The 14,925-nt window shown below is 47.7% G+C and overlaps 1 protein-coding gene across 1 annotated transcript in view; it reads right to left on the bottom strand.

Moving 5' to 3' along the window:
- Positions 1-30: 30 nt before the first annotated feature.
- Positions 31-14,925, bottom strand: part of AR (androgen receptor) — a 60,407-nt gene continuing 45,512 nt past the window's right edge. Inside the window, exons 5-8 of the mRNA XM_084534240.1 lie at positions 9,087-9,231; positions 8,099-8,229; positions 7,410-7,567; positions 31-6,369 (exon numbers count right to left, since the gene is read on the bottom strand). Of these exons, the coding sequence (XP_084390366.1) occupies positions 6,214-6,369; positions 7,410-7,567; positions 8,099-8,229; positions 9,087-9,231 (590 nt within the window). The 3' untranslated portion in view covers positions 31-6,213. The remainder of the gene's footprint in view (positions 6,370-7,409; positions 7,568-8,098; positions 8,230-9,086; positions 9,232-14,925) is intronic.

Here is a 14,925-nt window from a genome sequence, read left to right as displayed (position 1 = left end):
CTCATAAAGATACCGAAAACAACAACGAAAGGAGGAGGACACTGGCCTTTATTAGCTCCTTGCTTCAAGAAACACATTAATCAAATGATATCCAATTTTAAAAGACCCAAAGAGGCATATATGAAAGAATTAGTCAGTAGATGGGTAAATGAATTAACAGTTCAGACATGTAATTAATAGCGAAAATCCGACTGTGAAAAATAGCCTACGAATAACCCAACATACAGCCTCATCCATTTAAAAATGACCCAATTATTCCTGGCTTCTTCAATATCTATTATTTGTCACACTGAATAACATTTTTTTCATGCACATAACTGAAATAAAAGCCAAATACACGCATACAGCAGTTTTCCAACAAACAAGATTCTGCTTTTTATTGTACTTAGAACAACAGATTTTAGGATTATAAAAGAGCCAAACACCAAGCATGAAGGTCTGCCCCATGGCACAGCACGGGCCGAGCGCTCGCACGGGACCCAAGCATGGACTAATAGTCAAAAACTAAATAGTTTGATTTCCCCTAGTGTAGTATAACTGGCTTTGTCTTTATCCTGGGTGCCGGCCGGGCTCCCCTTTTTGGTTCGTTACAAGCAGGGATGTCGGTCAGGCCAGCGCTCTGCTTTCCGAGCTGCCTCCCGGCAGCAGGCTGTCACCTGCTTCCAGCCTCGACGGCACCGTGAAACGGCAGGTCTCCATCTTCCTTGTTCTGTGTATTTAAGGCCAGATCGTAGCTCCGATAAAGAACAGCAACAACAAAAAAAGGAACAGTGGCAACAAGCCAACCGATGTCTTTCTCTAGAAGCAGAATTTGGCCTCAGATGCTATTAATTTAGGCAAAATACGGCCATTTTTGAACAGTGACTGGAAAAGACCGCAATGTTGCAACCACGGTAAAGTTGCAACCCTTGTAAAATGATGTGTGTATGCTTCAACAAAATTGCAAATCGTGCAGAGGACAAAGGTTGACAATGCAGCAAAAAGGTCCCACAGAGACAGGGCAAAGGCTTTTCGATACCGAGTGTGGCAAGCCAAAAGGTCGGCCCTCACCTTGGAATCACTCGCTTGGAAACAGGCAGGAGAAAAAACCGCATTATTGTACCTGAAATTCTTTCTGCCCAATCTGTAGGCTGCTTGTTCCTTTTCTTTTGGTAATCCTGTGGTGTTTGCTTCATGACTTTACTTAGCTATGGTGAAACAAGCAATTGCAAATACATTACATTATGCTTTGTTACTTTCATGAATATAGCTGTGGGTTGGGAGTCCTCCCCAGGCAAAAAGGCACCAGCAATGAGCTTTTTGGCTTATTACAAAGAAAATAAAATATATCAATATAGAGAACTCTTTTTATTACAGAGACGTTAACAAATAAAAACAGCATTAAATTGCCACAGAACACAAAATACCTGGCACAGAGAGCAGCTTATTATAAATTTGCTGTGGTTTTATGTGTGGTGCAGATATTTGCTTTTTGAATCACAAAGGCAGGTTCCCCTGCCATTTTAAATGGGAATGAACAAAAGTCCCTCCTTGCTTCCTCAAAGCAGTGACTACAGCCCCGGTGAGCGAGAATACAGAGGTGTGGGAAGGTTGCAGTCTGAGCCTTTTCTTCTGGAAACCCATGGCTTGATGGCCAGCTCGTGCCCGGGGTGCTGGCAGCCGCCTCCCAGCTGTGCTGCCCCTGGTGCCAGGCACTCGCCGGGGGCACCGGCCGTGGCCGCGCCGTGCCTCCTGCATCGCCAGCTCCTGCACGGCTGGCCAGCAGGCACCAGCACGCGAAGGTGCAGAGAGAAAATTTGCCGGTCCTTGTGGTACAATAAAGTATTTCTGTGCCTCTAAAAAATCTACTTTGAAACATCAGTTAGGAAGCAGCTACCACTTTGTAATTCCAGGATTCTGCCCTAAAGTGCAAGGACACTTTGTGCAGTTGGAGAGGGCAGAAATAAAGGATGCTCTGTTGTCCCTCAAGTGCAAACACTACCCCTGTCTAACCAGGCAGTTAAAGGAAAGCTGCAGATGCAGACACTGACACCAGACCATGCCAGCGCACGCTCCTTTCACGTCATGCAAGGACAGACCCTTGACAACTGGGCAGTACGTAACCAAAAAAAAAGTTGAAATCAAAAGCTCCCATTAGTACTGGCACACAAACTCACCTCCTGATGAGTACTTAGTTACCCTCAGTGTGCAATCAGGAAAGAAACCTTCTTACAGAAGAACATTAAATATATATTTTTAGCAATATAAATTGGGGCATGCCTCTCTCTCTATATATATAAACATATATATATACATTTAACTTTTGTTGTTTTATTGAAACATCTTGGCAGAGGGATCAGTACCTGGAGTGACAGCTGCCCGTACCTGGGGGCTGCAGAGAGAGCCCTGGGTTAGATGGCTGCAGGGAGCCCAGCTCTTCCCAGCCTCCCTGGCACCACCCCGGGCACCCTGCGGGACGTGGCAGTGACCTGGCTAGCTCTGCACACACTGCAACGAAGTGGGACTCCATTACACCGTGGTAGAGGTGATAAGCGCCCTCACCTGCCTCCCCAGGGCCAATCCACTTGGTGTTTACCTGCTTGTGCACAGTGCAGGATGCTCGTTGCTCTGGCTTAACTTCATTTTTTCTGAAGCCAAGCAGAGGGCTCCTCTTGGCTTCTCTGGGAGCAAGTTAAGGTGGTGCCAAGCTCTCCAGAAGATGTCACACAGCCCCTCCACCCCAGCTCCATTTGCACCCGTTGTCTCATTGAGCTTCCCATACCATAATGCTCCTGCCAGGCCAACAGCAGCATGTTCCTTGTCCCCCAACTGCTGCCTTCGAGGGGAGCCGATGGTCTGAGCAGCGACCAAGCTTACACCAGCACAAGAGCCCCCGGAGTGCCGGGACAACGCGGGCTGTGCCCCCCACGGGGCTGCGGGCCCTGGAGGGGGTCTGCTCCCCGGCTGCTCCCCGGGGACCTCAGGGACACCGTGACAGGATTGTGATGATGGTGAGATTCTCTTCGCTTTATTAAAGCAAAAGTAGACAAGAAAACACAAAAGAAAACACAAAGTACAAAGATATATGTCAGGATCTGGACTTTGGTATTTCTTAAGCCTCTTTTTTTTTTTCCAGTTCCTGCAGCAGCTGATAGAAATAAACAAAGAAACAGTGTTAGCCTCCCCCCAGCAAATACACACTTGGGTGCTACTGATCCTGGCTCCCAAACCCTCCAGTGATTCCTCCGAGAGTATCATAAAAAGCTGACTTTTGAAAAAAAAAACAAAAAAAAAAAAGTTGCAGAAATTGACTTTGAAATCAAAGAGCTACAGAACATCAGCCTAATGCACAGGAGCTGTGGGGTGTTTGTGGACAAGGCAACCCAACTGCGCACCTACACCATCGGACAGGTGGGACTGCAAGGGAGCACATGCTTCCTTCTTAAAGCACACCTGGCTGGAGAGGCATCATACGCACAGGCTGCAGGCATCTGCCAGATGCAGGCAGATATACACAGGTAGTATCCTCCTTCTAGATCATTTTTCATTCACACTGTGCGTCCACCGGGAAATCAGTGTATGCAAATCCCTATTATATCCAATTTCTTCCCAGCCTCCCAGCAGAAAAGTAACCAGCAGGCTACCTTCACACTCATTAACTACTGAAAACCTCACTGACATGAGCTCCTGCAACGTATCAAGCTCTCCAGAGAAGCCATTTAAACTGACCATAAGCATCCTCCTGTTGATGACAGAGATCAGGGCATTTTCAAGCCAGTTACTCATTGTACTCCTCTGCTAATAGCCAGAAAATGTTCAAGAATGGAGGAATACACCAGCAGGGCATTTAATTGATTCATTTGCAAATATTAATAGACCATACCAACACTTAAGATGCTTGCAGCCACAACCCTCTAAACAGAAGAAGCTATTGGGAATCTGTGCCTGTTGGCTGATGCTCAAGAAAGTCATCTGTGGCTTCTGATGCCACCTGCAAGAAGGGCTCTCGGGAGGAACAGCTCATTCAGAGCCATAGATACCAGGAGAGGAAATCTCAGTACAAATAACTGTAAAGAGAGACCCTCCGTTCAGTATTTTTGTTTTTCCGCACCCCTTCCCTTAAGGAAAACCCCATATAGCACGACTGAGGAATATCAGTAAAATTAAAGGCTTGTTCTTACTGAGAGTCTGCAGAGAACCCAGACGCACCACAAAGGTGTTTGCCGGCAGAGCTGATGGTTATGCTCAGCTCGTGAAAGGTCCAGGAGCAGAATTAGCACTGTCTGCTGCACGGCAGCGTCAGGAGATGTACATGGCATCAACCATCCCAAACCTAACTTTCTTCTCTGTAAAGACGTCAGACAAACACGACTCGTTGGCATTGCGCAGGGGGAATAATGTGATTTGTAAGGAGGCTCACCTCTCCAAACTCCCAAACTTAACGTGCCATTTCTGCATGTTTGTGCTGGGAGACCACAACAGCACGCTGCTCGGGGGCACCAAGTCTCCCAGAGGTGAAATCGCTGCCTGTCAGCAAAACCACAGGCAAAGGCCTCATTTGCTGCTGATCTGTGTCCGTGTGAGGACGCCTGCAGGCAGTCCAGGCCAGCCCTGCCAGAGCCCGCCCCGATTCACCGGCCAGGGCTGGTAACACAGCTTTGGTGGGCTCACCAACGCGGGGAAGGGGAGAACCAAAACACCAAGGGGAGGGAAGGTTTGACTGCTTTGTGAGAAGTGGGGCCTGCCAAAAATGCAAATCTGGATGTGGGCTGGTGGGCCTGCACTTTCTTGCGAATGTGAGGTATAAAATGGAGTCAAGCCAGCATCTATGTCTGAGAAACCAAGCCTCCTTTCCTCAAATATTCCTGACCACTGGGAGCCATTGGCAACTGCAGATCTATTAACCTTTGAATTTGTCTGGTTTTGCACTGAATGCCCAGGTTCTCTAGGGTGTGTTTATCCACCTGCACAGGCCGTGCTGCGTCCCGCATTGCATCAGCCCAGGCACGACGCGGAGGCGTGACGGTGCACACAGGAGGTGCCTGCAGTCAGCTACCACAGCAGCAGGAGCCACGCACACCTCTAAGAAGAGAGAAGCTCTCTTAAGCATTTTCTTTATGCTTCCCTGAAGCGCCATGGAAATACCATGCCTGTTGCCGTGACCATCTCCCACGGGATAGGGTTAATTACAGGCCACAGATCCTGCAGAGACAGTCCTGGCTGCTCCCCTCCTGGGACGTGGGTCTGCTGGCGTCAGAAAGAAGAGTTTGGACAAATGGAAAATAAGTAGTGTAGCTGAAACACTTGGGCCTCGGACACCCGGCGTGAACAGAGCTGGTGCGGGGCAGAGGCAGGCGGGACTGGCGGTGCCCGGCGGCAGGAGGGCAGAGGCTGAGGTCCAAGAGGCGTCAGGCACTTGTGAAGGAGGGGTAGAGCTGTGCCTGTGGGGCAGCAGCTGTCCGCGACCCGAACGTGACTGCTGAGTGCCCAGGGGTCCACTGGGCACACGGACATCCAGTTTGCCTCAGGAAAAATATCCCAGGTGGAAAGCAGTAGCCACCAGCAGCCCCTGCAGTGGTGTGCCATCGGCAGCCCCTGTATGAGGGCAGGGCACCCTCCGACTCCGAGGCAGGGTCTGTAAATTCAACAGGTTGCTAATTCATCTCTTTCCTCTAACTCCATTTCTCTACTGCAACACTTTAACTCATCTGCTTCCCAGCACCATAACACAAATAGAATGTCCCAAGGGAGGCCAGTAAAATATCCCGTGCCCAAACATATAGGTTCGACCTGCTTCTCACTTTGTTTTGTTTTACAGGGGGGGGGAAAAGAAAAACAACACAACAACAAAAAAAAAAAAACACGAAACAAAAACAACCTACTGGTGGCATTTCTCCCAATCTCCCGTGGCCATGGGCCACTAGAAGTCACTGCGGAAAAGCCGAAGGAGAGAGTGCAGACACCGTGCCAGGGACACCAGGCCACACGCCACGTGTCCCAGCAGACCAAGCCAGCCAAACCTAGGCAGAAGCCGTGGCAGGTAGTTCAGTTCAGAGGTACCACAGGAAAAATAGAAATCTAAGGAATCCCAGCAGATAGTTGCTACTGTCTGTCTTCTCAGCACACCGTCTTTAGAGGGGATTCCCCAAGGCACTGCAGTACAGTAGTGCAGAAACAATAGGCAGGAGATGGCTGAAATGGGGGTGGCAGAAGTGGGAGGTCCCCGCTGGAAGATCACTCCGCGTGGAAGTAGATAGGTTTGACTTTTCCAGACAGGATCTTTGGAACCTGCACAGAGATGATCTCGGCCATCATTTCGGGGTAGTCCACGCTCACCATATGTGCCTTAATTAAAAGGTCAAATGTAAACTGATGCAGATCCTTGGCAATCTAGGAAAGAAATAAAATCTGTTAAGCAAAAAGCCCCTGTTCAGTGATTTCTCTGGGAAGGTGCTGAGCACACGGCAGCAGACACAACATACCTGGGCTGGACCTGGTTTGCTCTCTGGATGTCACTGGTCTGCTGGCAGTTACCAGGCAGCAAGTATTAGACATCTAACTACATGGGCAGAGGGCTGGCAAGGACAGAGGACCTAAGTTCTCAGTCACAAATAGTGATTTTTTGATTTTTTATTATAATTAACTCTGAAAGTAGAGTAGATTCATGGAGGGGCACTGTGATTTAGGACTGTTTTGCTAGACTATCATTGGAAAATAATTGTCTACAAAGAGCTCTTCATTGCTAAAAAAAGAAAGGTCAAGGACCCATGCACAAGGGTGACTATTGCAGGGAGTGACAGACACAGCTAACTGTCACCTTTCACTCCCTGAGCACTTAGGTGCCCTCTTTCCTCTGTCGCCTAATCTAGGAGTATATTGTAATACTGTCCTGCAAATGTGTTAACAGTTGCAAAGCAAACCACATCACAAGTGCTTTGACAACCTACGTGCACCTAATCTGCTTCTAGTTTGAAAACTTGCAAGGTGCACCTGTAATAAGTAAGCTTCTCTTAGCATAGATTATTTCACTCCTCTCTTTCTTCACTGAAATATCGCCTGGGTCCCACATGCTGATGCTCTCATTTCCTGTTCAGCAGCTCCAGGGACATGACAGTGGGCAGAATCTGCACTGTCTCCTGCCCACTTGTCTCCTTTTTAACAACAGAAGCACATGGACACAGCCAGGGCTGTGTGTGAAAACACTGAGGGAGAGGAGCAGAACAAAAATGACAACAAAAGAAACTAAAGAAACAATGACAGGTAAGACATCGCGAGCACAGTGTTCATGTCTACGAGGGCTGTACCACCATTTCCCAATGTTCCTGCATCAGCAAGATTCCCTCTTCGCTATGATCCCAAATTTCTATGTCCCAGATAAATCTAGTAACTTTGGACTGTGTACAGGCAGACATCTCACTGTTCTCTCTTACAGGATGCACGGAGTCCAGGACCTTGGTGAGCTGGTAAAATCGCCGAGAGCAGGAGGTAGGGTTCTTCCTCTTGCAAGCGATGATCCGGTCAAGCTCCTTAATGTAATTCATTCGAAGTTCATCAAAGAGCTTCTGGTTCTTCAGGCCATCCACTGGAACTGGATGGAACAAGGAGAGGAAACAGTAAGAGTTGCCCAGAAAGCACAGAGAAAAAGATAAGCAACAGGAAAGCTGAAGAAATGGTTAACACAGGCCTATTGGGAAAGATCTGCCCTCCCTCTGATCAGCCATGGGACCGCTGCTAACCAAGGACCCTTGCTCAGCACTTGTGACAGAAGGGAGGCACAGGACCGAGGTGCAGCACCATTTTCCTACTCAGCAGCCAATGCTGAGCAGTGCCCAGAGGGGCAGCAGATGGGCTGAGGAGCCACCTCGTGCAGGAGCTGCACGGGAGAAATGCTGCAATGTGCAGGGGCAGGATGGGCCGGCAGCAGCGGGTTAGGGCACGGCGTCCTTACACTTGGCAGCTCGCTGCCTCTGCGCAGCTTGAAGCCGCGAGGAAAGATCCAATGCCATCCCTTGGGGAGCACAAGTACATGCGTATGTACACGGAAAAACACCAGACACTTTCAGGGCAATACTGCGTACAGCCGCTGGTGATCTGCTGCAGGACGGATGCGAGTACTTACTAATACTGAAGAAGAGTAGAGCCTTCATACAGAGAAACTCCTGGGGTGTGATCTGAAGCCAGCCAAACTCCTGAGAGAGGTGCCGCATCCTGACACATTGGCTGTACATTCTGGATTTGTGCATCCGGTATCTGGCACAACAAGATGCACAATGCATTGGCAGGAAGATTAAAGAATTGCTTGTGTGATGTGTGGGTGTTGACAAGCTCTGCCTGGCCCAGAAACCCAGCCTCGCCTGGAACATCCCCACTGCAGAGGGGGAATGTTGACAGCAATGAACAAATGTTGAACACGGGAGAGGAAAGTTTTTCAAAATACCTCCATGTGACCTCCTGTGCCTGGAAATGGATGACTATCTTGGATTTGCAAGGTTCGTTTGACCCTCTGCCTTCTTGAAGAATGACTGCATCGATTCACCATATTCGGCTATCCAAAAGGGACACGAAGCCGAGCCCTGAGCTCTCAGGGAGGAGGAGTGCTTTTGCTTACTGCTGTGCTTAGTTATTGTTTTAAAGCTTCTCTGCCTTAGTCTCAGTAAAACCTCCCCAACTCCATGCTGATGGTTCATCAGAGAGAAATCATCAGGAGCTCGCAGTATACATTTCTCTCTGTTTCTGCTCTCTCTAGCTGACCAAGCAAATTGAAAACCGGAACTCAAATCCCTCAGGTCTGTGTGGCCCAGCTCTTCACACCCTGTACCAGCACCTGTGGCTGCCCTGGTGGAAGTCCAGCTGAGGGCAAACTTGAGGGAAAGGGAAGCAGGAATAGGAGAGACTGCAACTCTCATTATTCCTGCAAATTGCTGCAGAGCAATTACAGGAAAAAAGCAGGCCCCTCCTATGCTTTTTTGGTCAGCTCTCAAAGCCTGATTACTCAGCTGTACATTTCATAAGCAGACAGTAAAGCAACTTCCTTGCCTTGTTCTCGTTTCTCACCTAGTCTGACTCAGACAAAGCAGAACTTTAGACTGTTGTTATTTTGCACTTACTCATTGAAGACCAAATCTGGAGCAAAATAAAGCATCCTGGAGTTGACATTAGTGAAAGATCTCCAACCCATAGCAAATACCATAAGACCCATCCAAGAATACTGGATTATTGACATCTGGTCATCCACATGCAGATTACGAAATCCTATTAAAAAAAAAAAAAAAAGCCAGAGGCATGTTACAAATTAGTATTGTGTTCCTGCAGTTACCAGGACTGTTTTCATGCAGACTCCAACTCTCCCACAGCGACCCTGTAATGACATGGTGGTCCACAGGCTGATCTCAGCTCATCCCAGGACACACAAATGAAGCAGGGTGATACAAGTGAGGTGCATCGAGGCACTCAGACACTGGTGGGAAATCAGGAACATCCAAACCACAAAACTACACCTGAAAAGGGAGAAAGGGAATCCCCCAAACACAAGGAGGAGATAAAGACCACGTTAAAGACACAAACAGAAAAGCATTTTAAAGGAAGCCCATAGCAAGTTGTAATAAATGACACCTTTTCCCCAGAAGTCTCAAAGAACTTCAGAAATTGTAATTGAAGGCTTTGTAAGTCCCAGTGAGATGAGCAAATCTCATTCTCCAACAGGCTAGGCAAAAACAACACAGGAGGGTGGGACTGTGACTTCCTAAAGTCCCACAGAACCTATGCTCAAATAAGAGCCCTAAGCACGTCCCCCTACCAACAGAAACAGCTTAGTGCTGCAATCATGTTCATTTCTAGGTGCTAATTAGAAATCCAGAGCCAACTGGCATCTCATTGTGCCACACACTCTGCAGCCACAGTGGAAATCCCAAAGTTCCTGCTCCAAACCATTTGCAATTTTCATGTGAGACAGAACATCAAAAGTAAATGAAACAAACATCCGACGACAATTTGCTTTGTTCTGCTACCTGAAATAGATCGTCTGATCACAAGCTGGAGCCCCAGACAGCAATACAGCCAACTGTACCAAAGTCTCCAGGCACAGAGGCAGAAGCAAGCCTTCATTAACCAATTACATCCTTTGGGTGAAATTCTGGCACTCAAGGAAATCAACATTTTCTCATTTTGAGAAAATCGCATGTTATTCCAATCAAATATTAAAACAATTCTAACACCGTCAGTGTGTAATTATAACCCACAGTGTATAATTACAATCCACTGAGGCAAGCATCTGTCTCTTGCTTGGGAAGCTGTCAACTGCAAATGAGCACAAGTCGTCTTTCATTGCTGACAGAAATCACTTAGGTTTGTATATTTTCCCTTCAGCTTCCATGTCACCACGAAAAGCTAGCAGCAAGTGGGCAAGGAGTGTCCTACTGACCCTGAGCAGGTGATTGCCATTCTGAGGGCTCGTCGCTGCCTACCGACAATGACAGCTTACAGGCAGCCAGAGCAGAGCCTGTTTGCAGAACACAAGCACAGATGAGGCATGTGGACAACTCAAAGACTTCGCAGAATTAGTCATGGTCATCTCTAGGACATGTCCTGGTTGGAATTTCATTTTTACTTATGGTACTGCATGCTATTAAAAACAAACAACAACCCAACAACCAAAAATAACAAAACAACTTCTTACTTATCTAGTAAATCTGTTCAGAGATGAATTCACTGCCTACTAAATGTAAGAAAACAACTGTTTTCCCCTACTCCATACTTGCTTCTGATATTTTTTCCTGCCTAGACTTTCTGAGAAGACTGGAAAACTTGAGTTACTTGGAAAGGAGCCATCCTGCTGGTCCCCAGAGCTGTAACTCTGCAGTGAGTAAGAAGTGTGATGGTGCAGGGAACACTCCTGCACTGTCACTCCAGTGATGAGAGTAAACATCTCGTTGGTCTGCTATGCACTCAGCTTCTTCCAAAGTCAGTACTTTTTTTTCTCCCTTCTTAACTTGCTCTTTGACGGAAAAGCATCTCGTCTCTCAGAGGAATTAATAGACAAAGGAAGGAGCTTTGCTGGCAGGTGTTTCCGATGCAGTGTGGCGAACATGAGGAGCAGATGCTGAGCTCCTCCGGCCAATGCGGGCTTGCTGTGATGGGCAGCTCATGCTCTTGGTCCTTTTGAACAGACAAGACCATGGCAACACACTTCCCACGAGAAGGGGGCTGCTGCGTGCCGAACCTTCCCGAGCCCCCTGCTCCAGGAGTCATCCGCTGGGAGCAGGGCAGCCCACGGCCATCACCAGGGACTTGTGTTCGCAGGAGCCGGGCTCTGTGACGCTTCAGGGGCCTGAGCCCACGGGACCCCCACTTCTGCTGGGTGCAGCATCAGCAGGACGAAGCAGTTGCAACACCAATATCCATGGCAGAACTTGTCACTCAGCTTAACCCACTCGCGATGTTGTAAGCTCGGCGTGCATTTAGCAAGTTGTACAGTACAGGTGCAAACCAATGATCAAAAAAGGCTCTGCAGGTTTCAGTTCTTATTTATAGACTCAGCTTGGGTTTCTCCTAAACATTGAGTACTGGCTTTTCAAAATATTTGTTGAAAGTATTTGTTGCATCTACTCCTTTTGCGATGAGAAGGATTTTGGTGCACTTATTCACTACCTTGTAATTATAATGTTCACTAAAAAAAATATTTGCACCAACTCTATCAGTGTCTAAAGAAAGGTATTTGAACACAACAGTTTTGTTGTTATAGGACTTAGAATTTGCTTCTGCGTGTACAAGAAAACAGGTTGTACAAGCAGCGCAGTAGACTTTTCTAAAAGGAATCACCACTTTCAGTTTCCAGTCTGGAACACCTTGAAATAAAACTTGTTTTCAGAAGTCAGATACCTATGACCTCTTGGAAGCCTACTGCTTTCAGGCGTCTTAGATGACATGTGGTCAAAATCACTGCAAAAGAAAATAAATACAAATCTACTGCCATAATATATTGCTAAGTTTCCAGTACTGCCATAGTAAAGGACACCTGACTGATGGTAACTTCTGTGGAGAGCAATCATAGCAAAAATAAAATTAAATTTACTGATGTCTTGAGTGAGATGAAAGCGTAACCTTTTTCTTGTGAACAATCTTTAAGCAGCAAAGTTTAGAAATAAAGTCTTTATCTTCTCTGTTGATATAGTGCTGTGTCATAATGATATCTCACTAAGAGATAAGCAGCTGAACACCTCATATGTTACCATAAAGTAACATTTCAATAAAAAATGAATACTTATTTATTATCCTGGAAAGTTTGTTGTCCAGAGAATGGAAGAAGACACAATTAATTGCATCTTTATAATTACAGGGTGAATTACATGTAACATAAGGCAGTAGATCTGAAATAGAAAGGCAAGCAAGCAATGGGCCTGGAATACCCAAAAAGCCCTAACTTAAACAGCAATTACTCAGAAATTTGTAAAAGATGCAATAAACAGGAGTATCTACAATGATACCGCCTGTCAGGTGGCATATTTCACCTGATAACATGTGCATCGAGGTGCTAGAGACATGAAGTGCATTCATCTGTCTCATTTGCAGCAGAGTAGCAGCTTGCCCTTTTGCTGGTCTGCTGTGAAGCAGACATTCCCCATACACTTGCAGACCAATTATTTTTTATAGACTGATTTCCTAGCAGCTTCAGGAATGAACTGAAAATTTTTCATTTTCTAACAGTTAAAACGATTTTTAAACTAATGTGTTTGAGTGCTGACCTAAATTAACCATAACATCTTGACTTAATTTTTATATATATAGGGAAAAGAGAAAATAAGAGAAAATACAGATTTTACGAATTTAATCAGACTTTTGAGTTCTGTATTTCAGTAGCTTTCTTGGCAAGCTATGGTTATTTAATCTTTCCTTTCCAGGGGAAGCACAGTCTGAGTCTACCTTGTTCTGCTGCAGACATTCAATTACATTGCGTCCAAAGGGCCATGCATTAAATTTTCTCCACTAGCAAAAGCTGATACGGCTACTGACATTGCAAGCATGATTCAGAAATACTCCTGCTCAATGCAGTCTTGTCGCTGACACTCAAGGAAATTATTAAAACTTTGTGAAGTAAGTGCAGCAATGCCTTGCCGCTTATTAATCACCCTCGGTACACAGGTGAGGTTCAATGGAAGATGCGAGGTTAATATACATCTATTAGCCAGGATCAATCTGTTGACTGCAGTATCAGGCTGACGCTGCCTCTGTTAACAGGTGCAAATTCTCATTCCTCCCGCCAGCAGCCGTCACTGTAAAGCAAAACCTCTGCACCTTTACAGGGATAAGTCCCTCACCTGGCAAGCAGAGCTGCTCAGGCTTAGTTAGGGCCATGCTGGTGCCAGCTGGGCTGCGTTCGGCAGCTCCAGCGGGCAGATGCCGTGTGCCCAGGGCTGCCCACAGGCACAGAGGCAGAGCCAGGAGTGTCCACGGAGCACCAGGGCTGCCTGTGGGGAGGAGCTGCCCTCGGCCTTGGGCTCTGCTCCTCCTGCACCAGCCGCACTGGGCAGCGCGGCTCCAGAAAGCTCTGCGGCCACCCGTGGCACCTCTCTGCCAACAGCACTCATTAGAAGCCTCTGGCCTCCCAGCAGGCCAAGTGCACATCTTTTTGTTTTGGTAAACACAGCAACACCCCGCTGTTTTAAATTGCTTGGGCTCTGTTTCCATTACTTCTCCCCCTGCATTGTTTCCAGCACATCGCTGTCCCCTCGATCTGCCCTGCGTCCAGCTGCCTAGCCGACCGGCAGCCCCAAGAGCTGGAAACACTTCTGCACTGTTAGTCAAAGTGTAACTTAAAGCGATTCTAGCCAGCAAACTGCCCGTGGCTATCCAGCAGGACACTGCAGGTCTGGCAGGCATCAGGGCTGCCCCGAGCAGCAGCACGTGGCAGAAGGCAGCACTGCCAGCAGCGGGTGTGCAGCCACCAGCAGCGGGTGTGCAACCACCAGCAGCGGGTGTGCAACCTCGCCGCAGCAACAGCTGGGTCACGGCTTGAGCAAAGGGGCTGCGTAACCACAGCCCGAAGCACAGAGCAGCAACAATGCTGCAGTTGTTTACTCCTTCCCTTGAAAATATCAAGAGAATGACTAAGTGGTAAATTTGTCGTTGTTACTGCTAAACTCCATGTTGGCATATGTCACACAACTACAGGGAGAAAGCTGGGGAAAACAAACTGGCGTTGCCTCTTGCTCCGGGCACAGTGCAGCTGATGGTGACGCTGTGTTCCCATCAGCAGCAAGCTCTGCAGGCTCCATCCACGCTGGCATCTCTTCACACTTGTCAACAGCTTTTATGGATGGCAGACACAGCTGGGGGGTGCGGTGGACAAGAGAGCAACCCAAACCACAGCACTCCCATTTCGAGCTCTGACAGACCGGCCAAGGAAGCCTGGGCTCCGTAAGCAATGCTGGTGCCCACGGAGGTGGCTGTGGCCACCCTTTGGCTTCCCAGAGAGCAGATGAGCACTCACATGAGATGAGTGAACTTTCCCAGATGCTTCAGCCAGGCAGTTTGTGTGGCTGCAGGCAGCTGCTGGGGCCCTCTGTAGCCTTTTTCTTTCCTTCCACAAAATTCAGAGGCCTTTGAGTCACTGACGCCTGCCAAGAGGTCTTGGGAGGACAGGCTGGCGAGCTGGGAGCTGTCTGTGCTGAAGACCCCGATTCTGGTGAGGAACATCAGAATAAAGGAACCAGGGCTGTTCTTAGAGGACACGGCAGGTGATCCTGTCTCAGTACAGAGCTCTCGGTGTGGAGGGAAGATGAGCCTCTAGAAAACATGTAGGGTTGCTGTGTTCCAGAGGCAAGAGACCTTCGAAAGGCAAGTGTGGTTTCCAGAGGAATAAGCCAGTCTAGTGAGACTGTGAAGACAAAAATGGTATCCCAGGCTGTGGCTACACCTGCACCAAAATAAGCAGAATTAAAGGCCAAAAAT

The sequence above is a fragment of the Aythya ferina genome, assembly GCF_964211825.1.
Source record: "Aythya ferina genome assembly, chromosome: 13".
Taxonomy (NCBI): domain Eukaryota; kingdom Metazoa; phylum Chordata; class Aves; order Anseriformes; family Anatidae; genus Aythya; species Aythya ferina.
The sequence above is the reverse complement of the archived record's forward strand: the minus strand, read 5'-3'. Positions and strand labels throughout refer to the sequence as shown.